The sequence below is a fragment of the Parasteatoda tepidariorum genome, chromosome 6 (genome assembly GCF_982258835.1).
Source record: "Parasteatoda tepidariorum strain Cologne lab strain chromosome 6, Ptep-v5.0, whole genome shotgun sequence".
Taxonomy (NCBI): Eukaryota; Metazoa; Arthropoda; class Arachnida; order Araneae; family Theridiidae; genus Parasteatoda; species Parasteatoda tepidariorum.
The window spans coordinates 30,790,963-30,809,098 of NC_141760.1; the positions used below are offsets into that span (position 1 = coordinate 30,790,963).

The 18,136-nt window shown below is 26.9% G+C and overlaps 1 protein-coding gene across 1 annotated transcript in view; it reads right to left on the reverse strand.

Annotated features, from left to right (window-relative positions):
• LOC107438118 (uncharacterized) overlaps positions 1 to 18,136 on the reverse strand; it is a 94,386-nt gene that overhangs the window by 60,395 nt on the left and 15,855 nt on the right. The window contains exon 2 of the mRNA XM_087165590.1: positions 16,985 to 17,136. Within this exon, the coding sequence (XP_087021716.1) occupies positions 16,985 to 17,136 (152 nt within the window). The remainder of the gene's footprint in view (positions 1 to 16,984; positions 17,137 to 18,136) is intronic.

Genomic DNA, 18,136 nt, shown 5'->3' on the forward strand with positions numbered 1-18,136 from the left:
TTTAAAAGTCAACTAAATTTTCTTTTGTTGGATTCGTTACTCTAGCAATTAATAAATTTAATTTATATCACCGTGGTCAAAGACAAAAATTATCATAGTTGATAAATATGTTGGAACATTTTGATGATTTTTACAAGTAAAATATTGCAGAAAATTATATAAAGGAATTTTTCATTTCAATAAAATTTAAAAACTCTTTAAAGGCTTTAATAAAATTTTAAAAGTCAACTAAATTTTCTTTTGTAGGATTCGTTACTCTAGCAATTAATAAATTTAATTTATATCACCGTGGTCAAAGACAAAAATTATCATAGTTGATAAATATGTTGGAACATTTTGATGATTTTTACAAGTAAAATATTGCAGAAAAATATATAAAGGAATTTTTCATTTCAATAAAATTTAAAAACTCTTTAAAGGCTTTAATAAAATTTTAAAAGTCAACTAAATTTTCTTTTGTAGGATTCGTTACTCTAGCAATTAATAAATTTAATTTATATCACCGTGGTCAAAGACAAAAATTATCATAGTTGATAAATATGTTGGAACATTTTGATGATTTTTACAAGTAAAATATTGCAGAAAAATATATAAAGGAATTTTTCATTTCAATAAAATTTAAAAACTCTTTAAAGGCTTTAATAAAATTTTAAAAGTCAACTAAATTTTCTTTTGTAGGATTCGTTACTCTAGCAATTAATAAATTTAATTTATATCACCGTGGTCAAAGACAAAAATTATCATAGTTGATAAATATGTTGGAACATTTTGATGATTTTTACAAGTAAAATATTGCAGAAAAATATATAAAGGAATTTTTCATTTCAATAAAATTTAAAAACTCTTTAAAGGCTTTAATAAAATTTTAAAAGTCAACTAAATTTTCTTTTGTAGGATTCGTTACTCTAGCAATTAATAAATTTAATTTATATCACCGTGGTCAAAGACAAAAATTATCATAGTTGATAAATATGTTGGAACATTTTGATGATTTTTACAAGTAAAATATTGCAGAAAAATATATAAAGGAATTTTTCATTTCAATAAAATTTAAAAACTCTTTAAAGGCTTTAATAAAATTTTAAAAGTCAACTAAATTTTCTTTTGTAGGATTCGGTACTCTAGCAATTAATAAATTTAATTTATATCACCGTGGTCAAAGACAAAAATTATCATAGTTGATAAATATGTTGGAACATTTTGATGATTTTTACAAGTAAAATATTGCAGAAAAATATATAAAGGAATTTTTCATTTCAATAAAATTTAAAAACTCTTTAAAGGCTTTAATAAAATTTTAAAAGTCAACTAAATTTTCTTTTGTAGGATTCGTTACTCTAGCAATTAATAAATTTAATTTATATGACCGTGGTCAAAGACAAAAATTATCATAGTTGATAAATATGTTGGAACATTTTGATGATTTTTACAAGTAAAATATTGCAGAAAAATATATAAAGGAATTTTTCATTTCAATAAAATTTAAAAACTCTTTAAAGGCTTTAATAAAATTTTAAAAGTCAACTAAATTTTCTTTTGTAGGATTCGTTACTCTAGCAATTAATAAATTTAATTTATATCACCGTGGTCAAAGACAAAAATTATCATAGTTGATAAATATGTTGGAACATTTTGATGATTTTTACAAGTAAAATATTGCAGAAAAATATATAAAGGAATTTTTCATTTCAATAAAATTTAAAAACTCTTTAAAGGCTTTAATAAAATTTTAAAAGTCAACTAAATTTTCTTTTGTAGGATTCGTTACTCTAGCAATTAATAAATTTAATTTATATCACCGTGGTCAAAGACAAAAATTATCATAGTTGATAAATATGTTGGAACATTTTGATGATTTTTACAAGTAAAATATTGCAGAAAAATATATAAAGGAATTTTTCATTTCAATAAAATTTAAAAACTCTTTAAAGGCTTTAATAAAATTTTAAAAGTCAACTAAATTTTCTTTTGTAGGATTCGTTACTCTAGCAATTAATAAATTTAATTTATATCACCGTGGTCAAAGACAAAAATTATCATAGTTGATAAATATGTTGGAACATTTTGATGATTTTTACAAGTAAAATATTGCAGAAAAATATATAAAGGAATTTTTCATTTTAATAAAATTTAAAAACTCTTTAAAGGCTTTAATAAAATTTTAAAAATCAACTAAATTTTCTTTTGTAGGATTCGTTACTCTAGCAATTAATAAATTTAATTTATATCACCGTGGTCAAAGACGAAAAATTATCATAGTTGATAAATATGTTGGAACATTTTGAAGATTAAAAACTATCAAAATATGTTTCTATATTATCATGACCTTATCCAGAACTTCTAATACTAATACTGGTCAAAACAGTTGAAGAATAAAAAAGTCGTTAGTGAATAGATAAATGGAATTTTTTTTAAAAATTGTCAAAACTTCTCTCAATAAAGTAAAACATATTCAAACGGTTTTGAAGAGATAAAAATTAATTGTTTTATTTTATTTTAAAAATCTAAATTTTGATGATTTAGTCAAAATTAGCTATATTCTTATTCGTGCACTTTAAAAACCCTGGTAGTACATATGCAACATATACAGTTCTTTATACATTCAGTTATATAAGCAGTTAAATAAATAGTCCCAAGAAACTGATGCGGTAATATAAAACTTGATTTTGAAAACTCAATTCGCTTCAAAAATATACAAATTGTAAATAACAGTTGGCACATTTCAAGATGAAATAAAAATGATGAATGAAAATGAATTCTTGAAATTGGACGACTGCTTTTGAGCGCTTGAAACACGTCGACTGTTTCTAATGTGTATATTTTTGAAGCGAATAAAGTTTTTAAGCTCAAGTAATATATAAGCTGCCGTTTTAGGTCGCAAAATAGCTCTTCACATAATATTGATAACGAAAATGACATTTCTTTACAATTTAGTATACATTCTTTTAGGATTCGCAACAAGAAATGCAGTGCTAATTTTGACATTTACTTTTCTTTTTGCAACTAAATTTATCAATGAAAGTCGCAGAGCTAATCTCAGCAAATGAATGTTAACAAGAGGATTTAAAATATCACAATTAACTTTCTAACGCAAATGGCATTTCTTTAAAAATATAGCTTTTAGAATTAACTGCTAAATAAACAGTACTAATCTTATAAGCTTTAAAACTTAATTGACTGTGATTATAAATGAAAAATATTAATAGTTTTCTTAAAGAGTAAGTGGGACTTTTTTTCGAATTATATTGCTTTAGTCTGCTTTACATTAGAATTGATGTTGTAAAATAAAGTATAATATGAATTTTAATGCAAAGCATAACTTTAGAATTAAGCGTAAAGCAAAATATTTATAACATCAACTTAACTAAAGAATTACAGTAAGTTATTTCAAGCTTAAAATTTGGCGAAATTAATTATAGAAGTTGTTATTTGTTATTCTGAAACAATTTTTTTATACTTACATACATATACTTCAAGTTCAAATACTTTTACTATTTCTAGTAAAATCATACTCTGAAGAAGTTTTCGTTTTTTGTCCTTTTTTTTAAAATCTATTATTTTTGAAAAATAATAAAAAAAAGTTATGATATCAGTTGAATTAAAAATATTTTAAAGTGTATTTAAAATATCTTTAATTTAATTAGCAAAATTAACAAAGCCATAAATTAACAAAACGTATGAAATGTCGAAAATATTATAAGATCTGTTTAATACATTTTCAATTTAATTCACAAAATTAATTAAAATTGAAATAAAAATTACATGAATTAGAATGTTAGTTAACGTGAAATTATTTAAATACAGCGCCATATCACGCATCGAAACTGTTCAATACAATTTTTTCTCGTCTACATCTTTTATTCAAGATTTTTCCTTTTATTGTAACCATGATATATTTTTGTTTTTTGTACCTGGCAACTTAGATGAATAATTAACTTGTTTATGTTCTACATCACTTCGTGCCTGTTTTTGTGTTAAGTAAGAAATATATAGTGAAAGAATTGAAATGTTTGTGAAAGAATGTAGAATGTGTTACTGAAGAGAACTGATACTTGATGGGCTTGGTTTACTCGAAATAGAATGGAAAGAACAATTTCTAACGTAAACAAATGCAATGTTTCAACAACCAATCAGAATCGAGATAGCCACACTACTTCACTTACAAGCATCCCATTCTTATGTAAGGAAAGAAAAACCGCTCGTTCCTTAAAAAATGGGAAGGTAATCGCCGAAAAAGCGCCTAAAGTTATAAACGAGACAAAAGTTTATTTACTGTTCCATCAGTTTCAACTTTAATCCATCATTGCCGAACGAGTGACTCATCTTAGATAAACAAGGGGTGAGATGAGAGTAAATGAAGAGTGGAAGAAAGGTGATGTCTAAGAAATGGCTAAATTTAGACCGTGGGTAGGATGAGGCATGTTATTTCCACGCCAGACATTTCTAATTACGTTTAATTTAAATAGTTAGTTAGAAAAAAGTCCATTTCAATTAAGTTATCTAATTTAATTCGTTGTTAACATGATTACCTATGTTTATGCTTACCGGTCTTATTAATTATAATTAGCGTAATGTCAGAAAAGCCAGACATAATTTGCAAACTATTTTAGAACTAAAATTGCATGTACCCATTCTATAAGGATTATCAAATTCACACAAATCAGTCAGTGAAATTATAACGTCTTGGAATTCTCTCACATTTTCCTTTAATAGATTTCATTTACACTTTCGGAAAAATTTTTAAAAAAATAGGTTTATTTGTACTATGTACAATTTTTATATAGTGCGTGTAATACGCACAATTTTTTAATAGTGCTTATCAATCCAATCGGTGTTTTAGAACTTTAGCATGGAAGTCAAAAAGAGTTTGTAAAGTATTTCAGAACTAAAATTTCAAATAATTTTCAGTATCTGCAATTATAGAGTTCACACAAATGTAAAACTGGTTCCACAGAAATATTCAATCGGCAAAATTTCAACTAAATTCGAACAATTTGGAAATGGTGGTTGGAAATTCTTTAGTGGTTTAAATTTAAGGCTAGAAATAAATTTAAAAAAACACCAAATGAATTGTTAAACACTGTTAAAAAAACATCTAGAATTTACATCGAAGCACCTTTTAAACATACTACAATATTATTATTTTTTTGATATAAGGTTAACATTTTACTGGCTTTCTTACTATACTTGCTACAGAAAATGTTTTAAAGTAGGCAATAGACCTCATAGTAATCTTTAAATGTTCTAAATTTGTATATTTAAATTAATTTGACTCGTCTACTGAACTTTTGAGCTGAATTATTTCTATCTGTTAACGATGAAACACATTTAAACCAAAAGCATAGATCTGTCATGCCATCAAGTATAAATACCAAGAGTCTTAAAAGATTTAAGAGTCGTAATACGGATATCCGTACGGAGTCGAAACGGAAAATACGGATTTGCCCTTAAGATTCAAGTTCCTGGAATATATTTAAAATTCCTCAAAAAAGGTAAATCCCAAGAATATCCCAAGAATCCCAAGAATATATATATATATATATATATATATATATATATATATATATATATATATATATATATATATATATATATATATATATATATATATATATATATATATATATATATATATATATATATATATATATATATATATATATATATATATATATATATATATATATATATATATATATATATATATATATATATATATATATATATATATATATATATATATATATATATGAAATAACAGGACAACAACCCCGATATTTATTTGATTTATTGTCCACATCACAGGAAAAATGAAGTCCTTTTCTGCATAATCTTTTTTATTTACTAACGATGGTGAAAGCATACATCTCAGCCCCATTCAAGCTGGAGAGGGGGAGACCCATATCCCGTCTAAACTGACGCAGTTTAGTTAGGCATTATAAACAACAAAAAGCCACGCAAAAACCTTCGGTCCTGCGTTTTATAGGATGATTAAAAGGTGTGAAGAGGCCAGTCATATTGCCTTTTCTGTATTCTTACGCCTCATCAAAATTATTTATTACTCATAGAAAATCGCTTAATCTTTCCTTATATGGAAGTGATAGATCTTAAAATAACTTCCCTTTTGAAATATAAATCTAATTATTATTCATTGGCTTGTTTTTAGCCTAGAAGTCCGAAAATAGAATATCTGCATTTTATGAACACGAAAAAGTTTCAATGCTTTTATTAATACAAAAGTATTTTTACAACTTTTGTATTACATATATATATATATATATATATATATATATATATATATATATATATATATATATATATATATATATATATATATATATATATATATATATATATATATATATATATATATATATATATATATATATATATATATATATATATATATATATATATCACAACTGCGTTAAGAAACTGAGGTTTTTATTATTTTCGCTACTGCTAATAATGTTTTGAAACCTTGAGAGAGAAAAAGTAACTTTTTAAGTTTATGTTTAAGTTTTAAGCTAAAGTAAACCATGGGTGCAATTAAATGCAAAAGACGCATTTTATTTATGCAATAATGTGATTCATAGTGAAAACTAACTCAGGTTGGAAAATTTAAACAGTAATACGATTGAATAAAATTCATATATTATCTGAAACTGTTAATTATACGCACTCCTATTTTTAACATTGCGTTTTCAATTATTATAGAATGATTCATTCCAGATCTATGATACAATACATATATTCAGAGCAACTTTATCGATTACTACTAAATCTTAAGAAATATTATTTGAGCATTAAATTCCCAAAAATATTTTATGGATTTATTTTGTTTGAAGATTATAAGGTACTATTTGGATATGGAATGATTTTATGAAAAATCTTAAGGTTTAAATTAGAATTTAAAGTGTTGTCTATAGGTTTACAGGTTGATAACAAATATCACGAGGCAAAATAATTTAATGAGTTTTTATATGATTATTTGATAGTTCTATATAGATTTCGAATGAATGTGCGCTGAACGAATGTGATAATAAATATCTCAGGACAAAATAATTTAACGAATTTCATATAAAGTTTTGATGCTTCTATATAGATTTCTGCATACGACTTGCACCGATCACAGTGTTGAAGTAAAATATCCTCAGTGGTAGACGGATTATGGGTTAGAGTCCCCTTGTCATCAGGCTAACGTGGTCTTCCTCTCCATGTAACACAGATGTGGGTTAGCTCCATCAAAAAATTCTGCACGATGGCAAATTTCTCCCAATACTCGATCCAGGAGTTCCCTTGTCTTCTGGATTGGGTTCAAAATAACAAGGTTACGGAGTTGAACATTAGTAGTCGTAAACACATAAAATTGGGTCAGCTGTTCAACGATGGTTATATAAACAAACGTCTGTCAAATATTCAAATCTAATTCGCAAACTCCAATTTTATCTATTGGTTGATAAGTAGAATATTACAAGACTAAGTAATTCTTAATAAGATTAAAGATTTGGTAGAATTTAAAGAAATTTCGAAACTATCATGGGTTGAAAAATCAGGGTTTAATTCGTAAATTCTAAATTTACCTTTTGGTTGATAGGTTGATAATGATTATTACAAGACAAGGCTTTTTTTCAGTTTGGTTTAAAGAAGCAATAAGATTCCAAATTATTTTAAATTTACAGTTGAAAATTTGTTAAATCATAGTATTTGAACTATTCTGGTGTTCGATTAAGATATCACTTTGACACAACATAGACAACATTGGTTGCAGTTTTCAAAATGAAAAAATATTTCAAAATATTCACTATCACGCAAAGTCGGTTTAAGAAATAAATTTAAAAGAGACTAAGCATGGAAGTGAGTTCAAAATACATTAGAAAAGTGTCAAAAAGAAACTTAAAATAAACAGTGGCAACAAAAGAAACTTAAGTGATTTAAAAGAAACTTAAAGGTCAAAATAATTCTTTTTACGTTTTTAACAACTGTCTTTGTCGCTTTGTCCTAAAATTCCTCACAGTTTAAAAACCGAGACAGACACTAATAAACAAATAAAAACGAAGTTTCTGAGAAGAAAATTGATTAAAAGCTATATTTAACTTAAAATAAGTTGTTGTCTCCATAAAAATACTTATCTTCGAACAAATTTGTCTTGTCTACTGACAATTGATTTTGTTAAAATTTTCTTTAGTATATTTTAAAAAGAAATTTGCAGTAAAAAAAGAGCTTTCGTAATGAAAATGGACAAAATAGTTATTCTGTATCCTCTTGGATGATATTAAATTTGACGTTGTAACACTAATAATAAGTATGATTGAACTTTCTGTTCCCTTTATATGAGTATCATATGTTTCTACTTAAATTACCCATAATCTCAGAAACTATAACAGTTTTAAATTCATATCAGAATTAAGAGTTTTTCATTCATATGAATGCTGATATCCTTGTTAACGGCATTACTTCATCATGAACTCTCCATAGGACGTGGAAATGCATTTTATCCTGATTTGTCCTTCTGGCCTACTATGGATTCTCTTTCGGACTGTGTTTGTTCTTGTTTTGTTTCTTACATTATTTTTCCTTTTCGTTAGCAACTTTACGTTTTATATTTCAATTACTTTTGTTTCTTCTCATTCACGCCTGTTAAATCTTGAAAATGGGAGCTTGTTTTTGAGCATTTGAAACATGTCGACTGCCGTTTCCAATTTTCATATTTTTGAAACTAATAAATATGAAACCAAGTGATATAAGAATTAATATAATAAACCAATAATTGATAATTGATATAATAAACAATTGATTGATATGATTGATTGATATGATTAATTGATATGATTGATTGATATGATTAATTGATATGATTGATTGATATGATTAATTGATATGATTGATTGATATGATTAATTGATATGATTGATTGATATGATTAATTGATATGATTGATTGATAACAAATAATTGATGTAATAAACCAAGTGATATAAGAATTTTATTTTTTGAAAATTTACTATGTTATTTATCTCATACCTGCATATTTTAACACAAATTTTTATGAAAGTAAAATTTTATTATTAATGAATAATAATTTGTATTTTGTATTTTGCCATTTGTAATTTAGTATTTTGCCATTTCAAAACCTTCCTGATATTTTACAACTAATTTGAATAAGTAATTAAAAAATTAATATCCATTAAGTATTAGTATGCATGCTTATGAATGATATGACTCAGTCGGGAAAAAATAGAAACAAGACAATATGTTAAATACACTAACATTGCCCAAGTGTATGAATCCTCTTGAAGTTTAACTTTCTTCTTATACCCGTTCGCTGTCGGAGAAATGGAGATAGTAATCAGTCATGTGAAAAATACCTTTAAGAAGAAGGTGATAAGACACTTGCGTTTCTAAATTTTGAAAATTTTCCATTCTAAGCTACCATTTAAGAGTTTTTAAAAAAATCGCATGCACTTATTATTATTCTTAGATAGTTATAAGCATGTTTATGAAAATAATAAAATGTGGGTGCTTAAAGGTATCAGACTGGGTGAATAGTGGCAAGTTCGACTCAAATTTCAAATTTTTTTTATCAATATTTTAATTTCAGCTTGTTAACTTTTCAAAACCTTTCAAAATGTTTATCTCCGATTTTTAGAAATAAAATTACAGTTGCTTTTTCGTATGCTGACAAACAAAACCGAAACCGAAATTGATCCCACGAAAACTGAAAACTAAAATTTTTGTTTTGCTTTATTTATTTGAATAAACTGTACCTTTAAGACAAATAAAATTAATTTTATTTGCCTTAAAAATATAATTTCAATAATTGATCTTCAAATTATTAATTTTTTTGTTGCCAAAATTTTTTTACATCATTTTAGAATTTTCCTGCCTTTTAGAATTTTTTTGCATTTCAAATTCATTTTCTGACAGAAAATTTATTGACTCTTAAACAAATTACAAAAAAAGTTAGAAATAGAATTTTTTGAAATTTTGTTCGTAGATTTTATATAATTTTAACGATATTTTGAAATAAAAGCTGAAGTCTAAATTTGAATTTGTTTTCTTTATTAAGCTATAGTTGAAAATATTTAGAGTTTTTCTCAAAAATTCGATATTAAACATTGTATTTAATTCTATTTCACTGTTATTGCTTTTCTTTAGTCTTTTATAATGATTTTAGCTCATAACACAGATAATCACGTTATTGATCCAAAGAAAAAAAATTTTGAAATTTATGCATTACGATTTGTGGTAAATCAGTTAACGTGACCTGAAACAGTTTTAGCTGTTAAGATCAAATGTACACTTAGTTTCAAAAATATTTTGTAATTTTTTAAAGTTTACGTTAAATTTATAATCTTATGACCGCTGGTTGCCAAACATAAAAGTAAAATTTTAATTGAGCCTTTAAAAAATAATTTCGAAATTAGTTGGACACCTTAACAAGATCAATGCCAAAATAAACTAGAAACTAGCATTTTTTTTTCAATGTTTATAGACCTACTATATAAAAAGCAATTGCAAAAGTCAAAGTCTGTACATTCTTACGAATATTCTAACCAAAATTGTTTTTACTTTTAAAAAATGTAAATTACATTTACTTTTAACTGTTTGAAATATCAGGGGAATTAAAGGAGAACAATATTCGCTCGTTAGATCAAATGAATAAAAGAATTTTAAATATTAATATTTTCTAAACTATGACACATAAATGTAAAGAAAAATGTACCAAGTTTTCCCAATTACAAATTTTTGAAGCAAAGCAGTTTAATTTCACGACTAACTAAAGTAGTGGAAAAATATACTAGATTTTTCCTATTACTAATATTTTATGTTCTATCCTTTTGTTACATGGCAAACAAAAGCCCTGTCAGTCATAAATCTGTAATCAAAAATAAAAGTAATGACAAATATATTTGTTGTCATGTTCATTTAACAAGTTATGAATGGAGCACAAACTCGTTCTTTATGTTCTTAAAGTACTTCTGGCATTAATGTTTCGTGAAAAGCGGGGGATAGTGATTTACTCTCAATCGCATGGCTGCCAAGATCTCCGGATCTTTCTTCATTTGACATTTTTTATTAGGTTTCACTCAAAAATTAGATTACAATGTTAAGCGTCACTCTACAAAATTCTGCATAAAATTACGGTATAAAGTAGCGGAACTTCGGGTGCATCATCCTTAAAATTCGTTTTACCGCGATATCCATTTTTACCGTAAAATATCATAGCATAAATTTTACAATAATATTTAGCTAGAATTATTCACGGTCTTTACGGTAATTGTTACCGTAAAAATTACTGTTCATCAGAGTTTTTGTTCGGTAACATTTTCCGGTAAAAGGGTTTTTGTAATAAAATGTACCAGCACTTTGAGTGCCGGTTCTTTTTTCAGCAATATTTTACAGTGAACAAAATAATGTGAACAACGAGCTCGATAACAAATCATATGTCTGCTGTTTAACAAAAGGGTCACTAATCGAAATTTCCTAACTGGGAAAACTTAATACATTCTGTATCATTTCGTGTGTCCCTTTTTATAATGTATGCAACCAAGCAGTTTCGAAATATATAAAAAATATATTATTTTTTATAAAAATTTTAAATACATTATTTTTAATTCTTTACATATATATATATATATATATGTATATATATATATATATATATATATATATATATATATATATATATATACAGTGGTGGCCAAAACTGTGGACATTTTTTGAAAGTTTCATGTTTTTCAACTTTGTGTGCTTGTAGAATATATTATTTTCACTTAAATACCAACATTTATCTATCAAATTGAAGGTAATTTAATGTAGAATTTAATAATAAATACACTATTACAATATCTGTATTTCAAAAAAAGTTATACTCATTTTAGTAGAACAAACAAACACAAATCGTTTTGAATAAGAACGTGTTTTTAAATAAAAACGTACTAGCCAATCACAAACACTGTTCTTAGGACCAATCAAATGTCTGTAACTATAGTTTAGGTTATTTGGATGGTAAAAGAGTTATTGTTGTGGAGATATTTTGCGGAATGATACATACTAAAACAATTAAACAGAGTATTGCTGTTTTTTAATATTTAAAGTCCTTTTATTTAATTAAACTAATTTTAAACAATGTCATCAACAAGAAGAACTAATTGGACATCTACAAAAAGAAGCCGAATTGTCATATTGAGAGAAAATGGCCTCTCTTATGCTGAAATTGCGAGAAACAGGTGGTTCAGTGACTTGTTCTGGTGTACGAAAGTTCTGTTTACGTTAAGAAAAAGCGAAATCAATAGAAAATAAAGCCAAATCAGGCCGGAAAAAAATGCACAAGTGCTACTGCCGATAGAAAAATTAAACGGCCATGCCTTCAAGATAGAAAAATTTCATCAGATGCCATTAGATGTGAAATGAATGCAGCGGGTATTGCAGTAAGTTCAAGAACAATAAGAAGAAGGTTATCAGGATTTGGACTACAAGCTAGAATTCCAAGGAAAAAACCATATTTAAATCAAAAGCAACGCGAAAAAACGAGTTAAGTGGGCAAAAGAACACATTAAATGGTCAGAAAATCAATGGAAGCAAGTAATCTGGAGCGATGAGAGTAAAAGATTGCTCTTTGGTAGTGATGGTAGAAAATACGTGAGACGTAGAGTAGATGAAGCACTTCATCCTGATTGCATTAAAGCAACTACAAAAAACACAACAAATGTCATGATTTGGGCATGTATGTCTGCAGATGGTGTGGGCCGAATTCAAGTGATTGATGGCATCCTGAATGCCAAAAAATACATCGAAACTGTCCTGAAATCAAAATTGATACCTTCCATCAGGGATCTCTTCCCCAACACCACGCCACTTATTTTTCAGCAGGATTCAGCTCCACGCCACACAGCAAAAGTATGCAAAAAATGGTTTCGAAATAAAGGCATAGATATATTACCATGGCCAGGAAACAGCCCTGATCTCAATCCAATTGAAAATTTGTGGCGACGTTTGAAAATTCTTGTACGAAAAAAACGACCATCCTATAAAAGACAACTTATTGAAGCTATAATGGATTCTTGGGTGATTGCGAAAGATGAACTTCAAACACTCGTTTCACTCGATGAAAAGACGCTGTGAAGCTGTCTTAAAAAAAGGGTTATCATACTAAGTATTGATTGTGTAAGTATCACTTTAAAAAAATGCAAATCTAAGATAGATCTTACTATTAGGTGCATAACTTTTTTTGTAATTCAGATATTGTAATACTGTATTTATTATTAAATTTTGCATTAAATTACCTTCAATTTGATATGTAAACATTTGTATTTAAGCGAAAATTAATATATTCTACAAGCACACAAAGTTGAAAGACATGAAACTTTCAAAAAATGTCCACACTTTTGGCCACCACTGTATATATATATATATATATATATATATATATATATATATATATATATATATATATATATATATATATATATATATATATATATATATATATATATATATATATATATATATATATATATATGCATACATTTTCGGAAAACTCTAAATTAAATTATTATGACTTTATATACCCATGCAACGATACCAGTATTTTAAAAATAAACTGAGATAAACTTTACTATCAGTCCAGCTGTTTCCCATTTAAATTCTTTGGCCAGTTCTTTATAATGAAATAATTTAACCAAAATAAAGATTTCCAGAAAATTCCTTGGCGTAATTCCCTGTTTCCACGTGGCGATGGATGTTTCTGGCGGTGAAAAAAAGGGATGACGAAGATTTTTCTGGACATTTTCCATCGCTGGTATGGCGCAGTTTTTATCTCACACTGTTGTTATTACTAATGTGTGTTCGTTGCTTTTGATTTGGAGTCGCGATAAATACCGTAATTACATTTAAGAAAGATAAATGAAGTTTTCACAGACGTGGCAGTCAGACGATGAGAATATTTTTAGAACTTGTCGCATTCTTTAAATCGCTAAATACAAATAGTTTTCTAATTAAATTTAGCGATGGAGTAAGTCATGCAGAAAATTTAAATCTTCAGCTTGAAATGGTGACTTGTAAGAGAAATCGGACAATTTGGAGAACATCTTTACGAAATTAGTTCAATATATGAAGTTATAAAGAAATTCTAATTACGATATTTCAAAGCAGGAAAGGTTGAATTAATAAAAATTAACTTCAGATTAATAATGATCCCCTTAAACAGATAAAATGCTTTTACTATCTATAGGCTGAACTACGGATAATTTTGTGCCCTCAAATTTCTTCATTTATTCAGTAGCTGCACTTAAAAAATCTGGGATCAAATTAGATTTTTAAAAAAATACCGCGCTCAGAGTGCCGGTCATTTTGACAGGAACATGTTACAGGAACACAAAAAAATCTGATATAAGGTAATTTTTACAGTAATAATTTCCATAAAACCACTGAATCACTCTCATTCAATAAACATTGCTGTAAAAATTATAGTTTCATATTTTACGGAGAGCCGACCTATAAAAGACAAACAGGTGGCTGAGTGGTTAGCGTGCCTGACTGCGAAGCAGATGGTTGCGGGTTCGAATCCCGCTCAGGGCATGGATGCTTCTTTCTCCCTTTCTGTGTTTTATGTCCTTTCTTCTGTGTGATTGCGTGAATGTAACCCGCCCTATAAACGGGTTTGTGGTTGTATGACGTGGGCGACGCTACTCCACCGGCGTGGTTTAGCCATAGGTGCCCACTGGGTAACGATAAGAGAGTAGCAATTCTGGCATTTCGGAGGTCAATAGGAAATAGACCCAAGTGCCCGCTATTAACCACAAAAAAAAAAATATTTTACGGAGAAAAGGGTTTTCACGAAAAAATTGATTTTAGGGATGATACTCTTAAACCGAAATATTTTACAACTTAATTCTGATTTTTTAATTATTTTTGTTTCATTTTATTCATTGAAATACGCTCTATTGAATTTATATACGGAATTTTAAATTTTAAGGTTATTAGATTTTTAAAGTTTGAACTTTAAACTTTGAAGCAGTTTTAAAAATACTTACTAACATAATAAATATACAAATTATTAAACATAAATATTTAAAATTTGCCTGGTGAATTCAAAAGAATATCTTTCAATGAAGAAAATTAAACAAAAATTATTCAAATATACTACTTAGTTGCTGAATAAATAAGGAAATTCTCTGTTTATATAATTCTCCCTAGATTAACAAGGATAAAGTAATTTTTTGAAGAAGAAGAATAGTAATATTAGAAAATTTGCCATTTTTAAACAAAAGAGCAGAAGAAAATTTCAAATTTCATGAAAATGTACACAAAATGATTCCAAGCATATTTTTTTTTTCTCTTAAAGTAATATTTTCTTAAAATGCATGGTTAAAATAGAATATTTTAATTCACTAAATTATGAAATAAAAACTAATTTGTCAAATAATCAATTTTCGTACCATTTACTTGTTAGTAAACAATTCTTTGTAAAGTACCAAAACAATTTCATAATGTAATTTTATATGTATTTTACAGTTTATAATTTTAATTTACTAGTTTATATATTAATTGGTGTATTCATTAATTCGTGTACGAAGTACTATATTTATTTTGCATTATAAATAGATGTTTGTTAACTGTTTATATTTTGTTTTTATGAAAATGGAAGTTGTTTAGAAAAGGTAATATTACTTTTCTCAATTATTTTAAATTCCATAACTCCATTGCTTTTCTCTATATTTATTTTTAAAGTTAATAACTGTACTATTTGTGTACCCAATGATCCCCGATAACAAAATTTGGAGTGTCTTTTCAAATAATGGTAGTAGTACATATGTGCTTAAAGTTAAGAAATGCTATTTCAAAGATGTTATTTGAAAAATGATAAAATCCTTACTTAATCCAAACTTAAAATGTTATAGTTTTTTAATTTTTTATTTTCAAAATTGTTTACTGTACCAATTATATCCTCAACCTTGCCAGACCGCAAATTTTACATAAATGCTTAAATCGCCTAAATGAAAAATAGTTGCAGCACTCATATGTTTAAACCAAGAAATTCTTTTTCAAAGACATGATTTGTAAGATGCTAAATCAGTGGTTACCAACTGGTGGCCAACGGGTCGCATCCGGCCCGTGAAGCCTCTGTTTGTGGTTCACGAACCAAAATATATCAGTTGTCAATTTTTGCGGACAATTTTTATATCTTAACAATTTGATATCTGTTGCGAATTAATTGTTTAATACATAGGTGGTGCACATTAGAGTTATTATAGCCAGAATTTTTTAATATGCAATTAAATGTTTTTAACGATCTACTTCTTATTTTAATTTGTAATTCAATACTTTTGTTTTGTACAACTAGATGAAACTCTGACAGTAATATTTAATGCTCCTTCAAGCATTAAAGAGTCCTATATAAAATTTTGATGAAGTTGTGGCCCGCCATTTGACTGGTGCTTTTAATTGCGACCCCAGACCTCATGTAAGTTGGAAGCCCCTGTGCTAAATGGATGTTCTCTATTTTGGAAAAACCTAAAACTTCATAAAATAGTAAATTCTGCAGTTTTGATTTTAATGCTTATTACTGTGCCAATTATGTCATTAATCTTGCCAGATCATAAATTTAAAATGAATGAATTAAAATGAATCAAGTATTTGTACCTTTATCTTTTAAATTAAATATTGAAATGTTAAAAGCCTTTTTTGGACAAAAATTACGCGAAACGAAGTGCATTAGATCTTGCAAACTGAGATGATTTATAAAAATATTATTATATCTGTCTTTAGAGTTCTAAGAAATCAAAACGCACTTCCCATAACTGAGTTGATTAAATATATTCACAGTGTACAAAGAAAAAATACTCTTTAGGTGCACATAAATTTCTATGATCAATAAAAATAATTTATTGATCCAAGATTGGAACACTTTATTTCTGAAGCCCTAAAGAAAACGTGCGATTAAGAGGCAGATAAATTAAACTAAACAAACGAAAACTCACCTAACGATAAACATCTCAATTTTGTTTCCACATCTTGCAAGCAATTCGTAGACTTGGCCAAGAGGAAGATCTTGGACATTGACTCGCCCCACTTGAATGATTTCGTCCCCTTCACGGAGGCCACATCTCTCGGCCAGGCTGTCCTCGGCCACCTAAAAAGAACAAAATAATAAATTAATTACATATGATAATGGTAATGATATTTAATGCATACAAATAAATGATAGTTAATACAGGCTATTTAAATAACAGGTTTTTTAAGTAATAATTAATACAGGCTATATTTTAAATTAAGAAATCAAACTCACAAACTAACCTCCTCTGAATAAGATAATTTCTGCCTTAAAACTTTAGAATAGAGATTCTTAAATTAAGAGTAGATACTCCTTTTTTCATCAACTCATGCTCTGAAATTTATGCGAGTAACTTTTATAATCTATTCTTAAGACGCACTAATAAAAGGTAATCTATACTTTCGCAGTTCTTGCTCTTAATAAATAATTTAAATAATAAATAATACAGGCTATATTTTACATTAAGAAATCGAACACACAAACTAACCTCTTCTGAATAAAGATACCTTTTATTTTCTATGAAATTAGATTGTCCCTTAAAATAAGGGAGAGGTATGCATAATCTCGAAAATATGGTTCCAATAGTTTAGGAAAGGAGAATGGACGAAAGTTCAAATCCCTTCATATTAATTTCACAGTTTGAATAACTTTGCATTAAATAAAAAAAAGTCGCCTCATTTCTTAAAAACTATTTGATCGATTCCGTACAAATTATGATTTGTCACATAAAATTACATAATTTAAAAATTTGAATCAATTTTTTGAAATTTTCATTAATATTTAAATAAATAATGTTAAATAGTCGAAAAAATTTTTTGCTTACATGGAATTATCTATGAAAAAACGAGTTTTATTATCGTGTTATAAAATTAAGCGATTGCAAAGATCTGGTGAAAATAACAGTGACGCCATACTCTCCTGTCTATTGTAACTATTGTGGTCATGCTTTCCAAATCGCAGATTCCCGTGCATTTTGATAGTTAAAAATTCCAATCATAATAAAAAAATATATCGTTATTCAGAAAAAGCGAGTTTTTGTAACTGATTTTATAACTTAAATTTGTTTAAATATTTTATC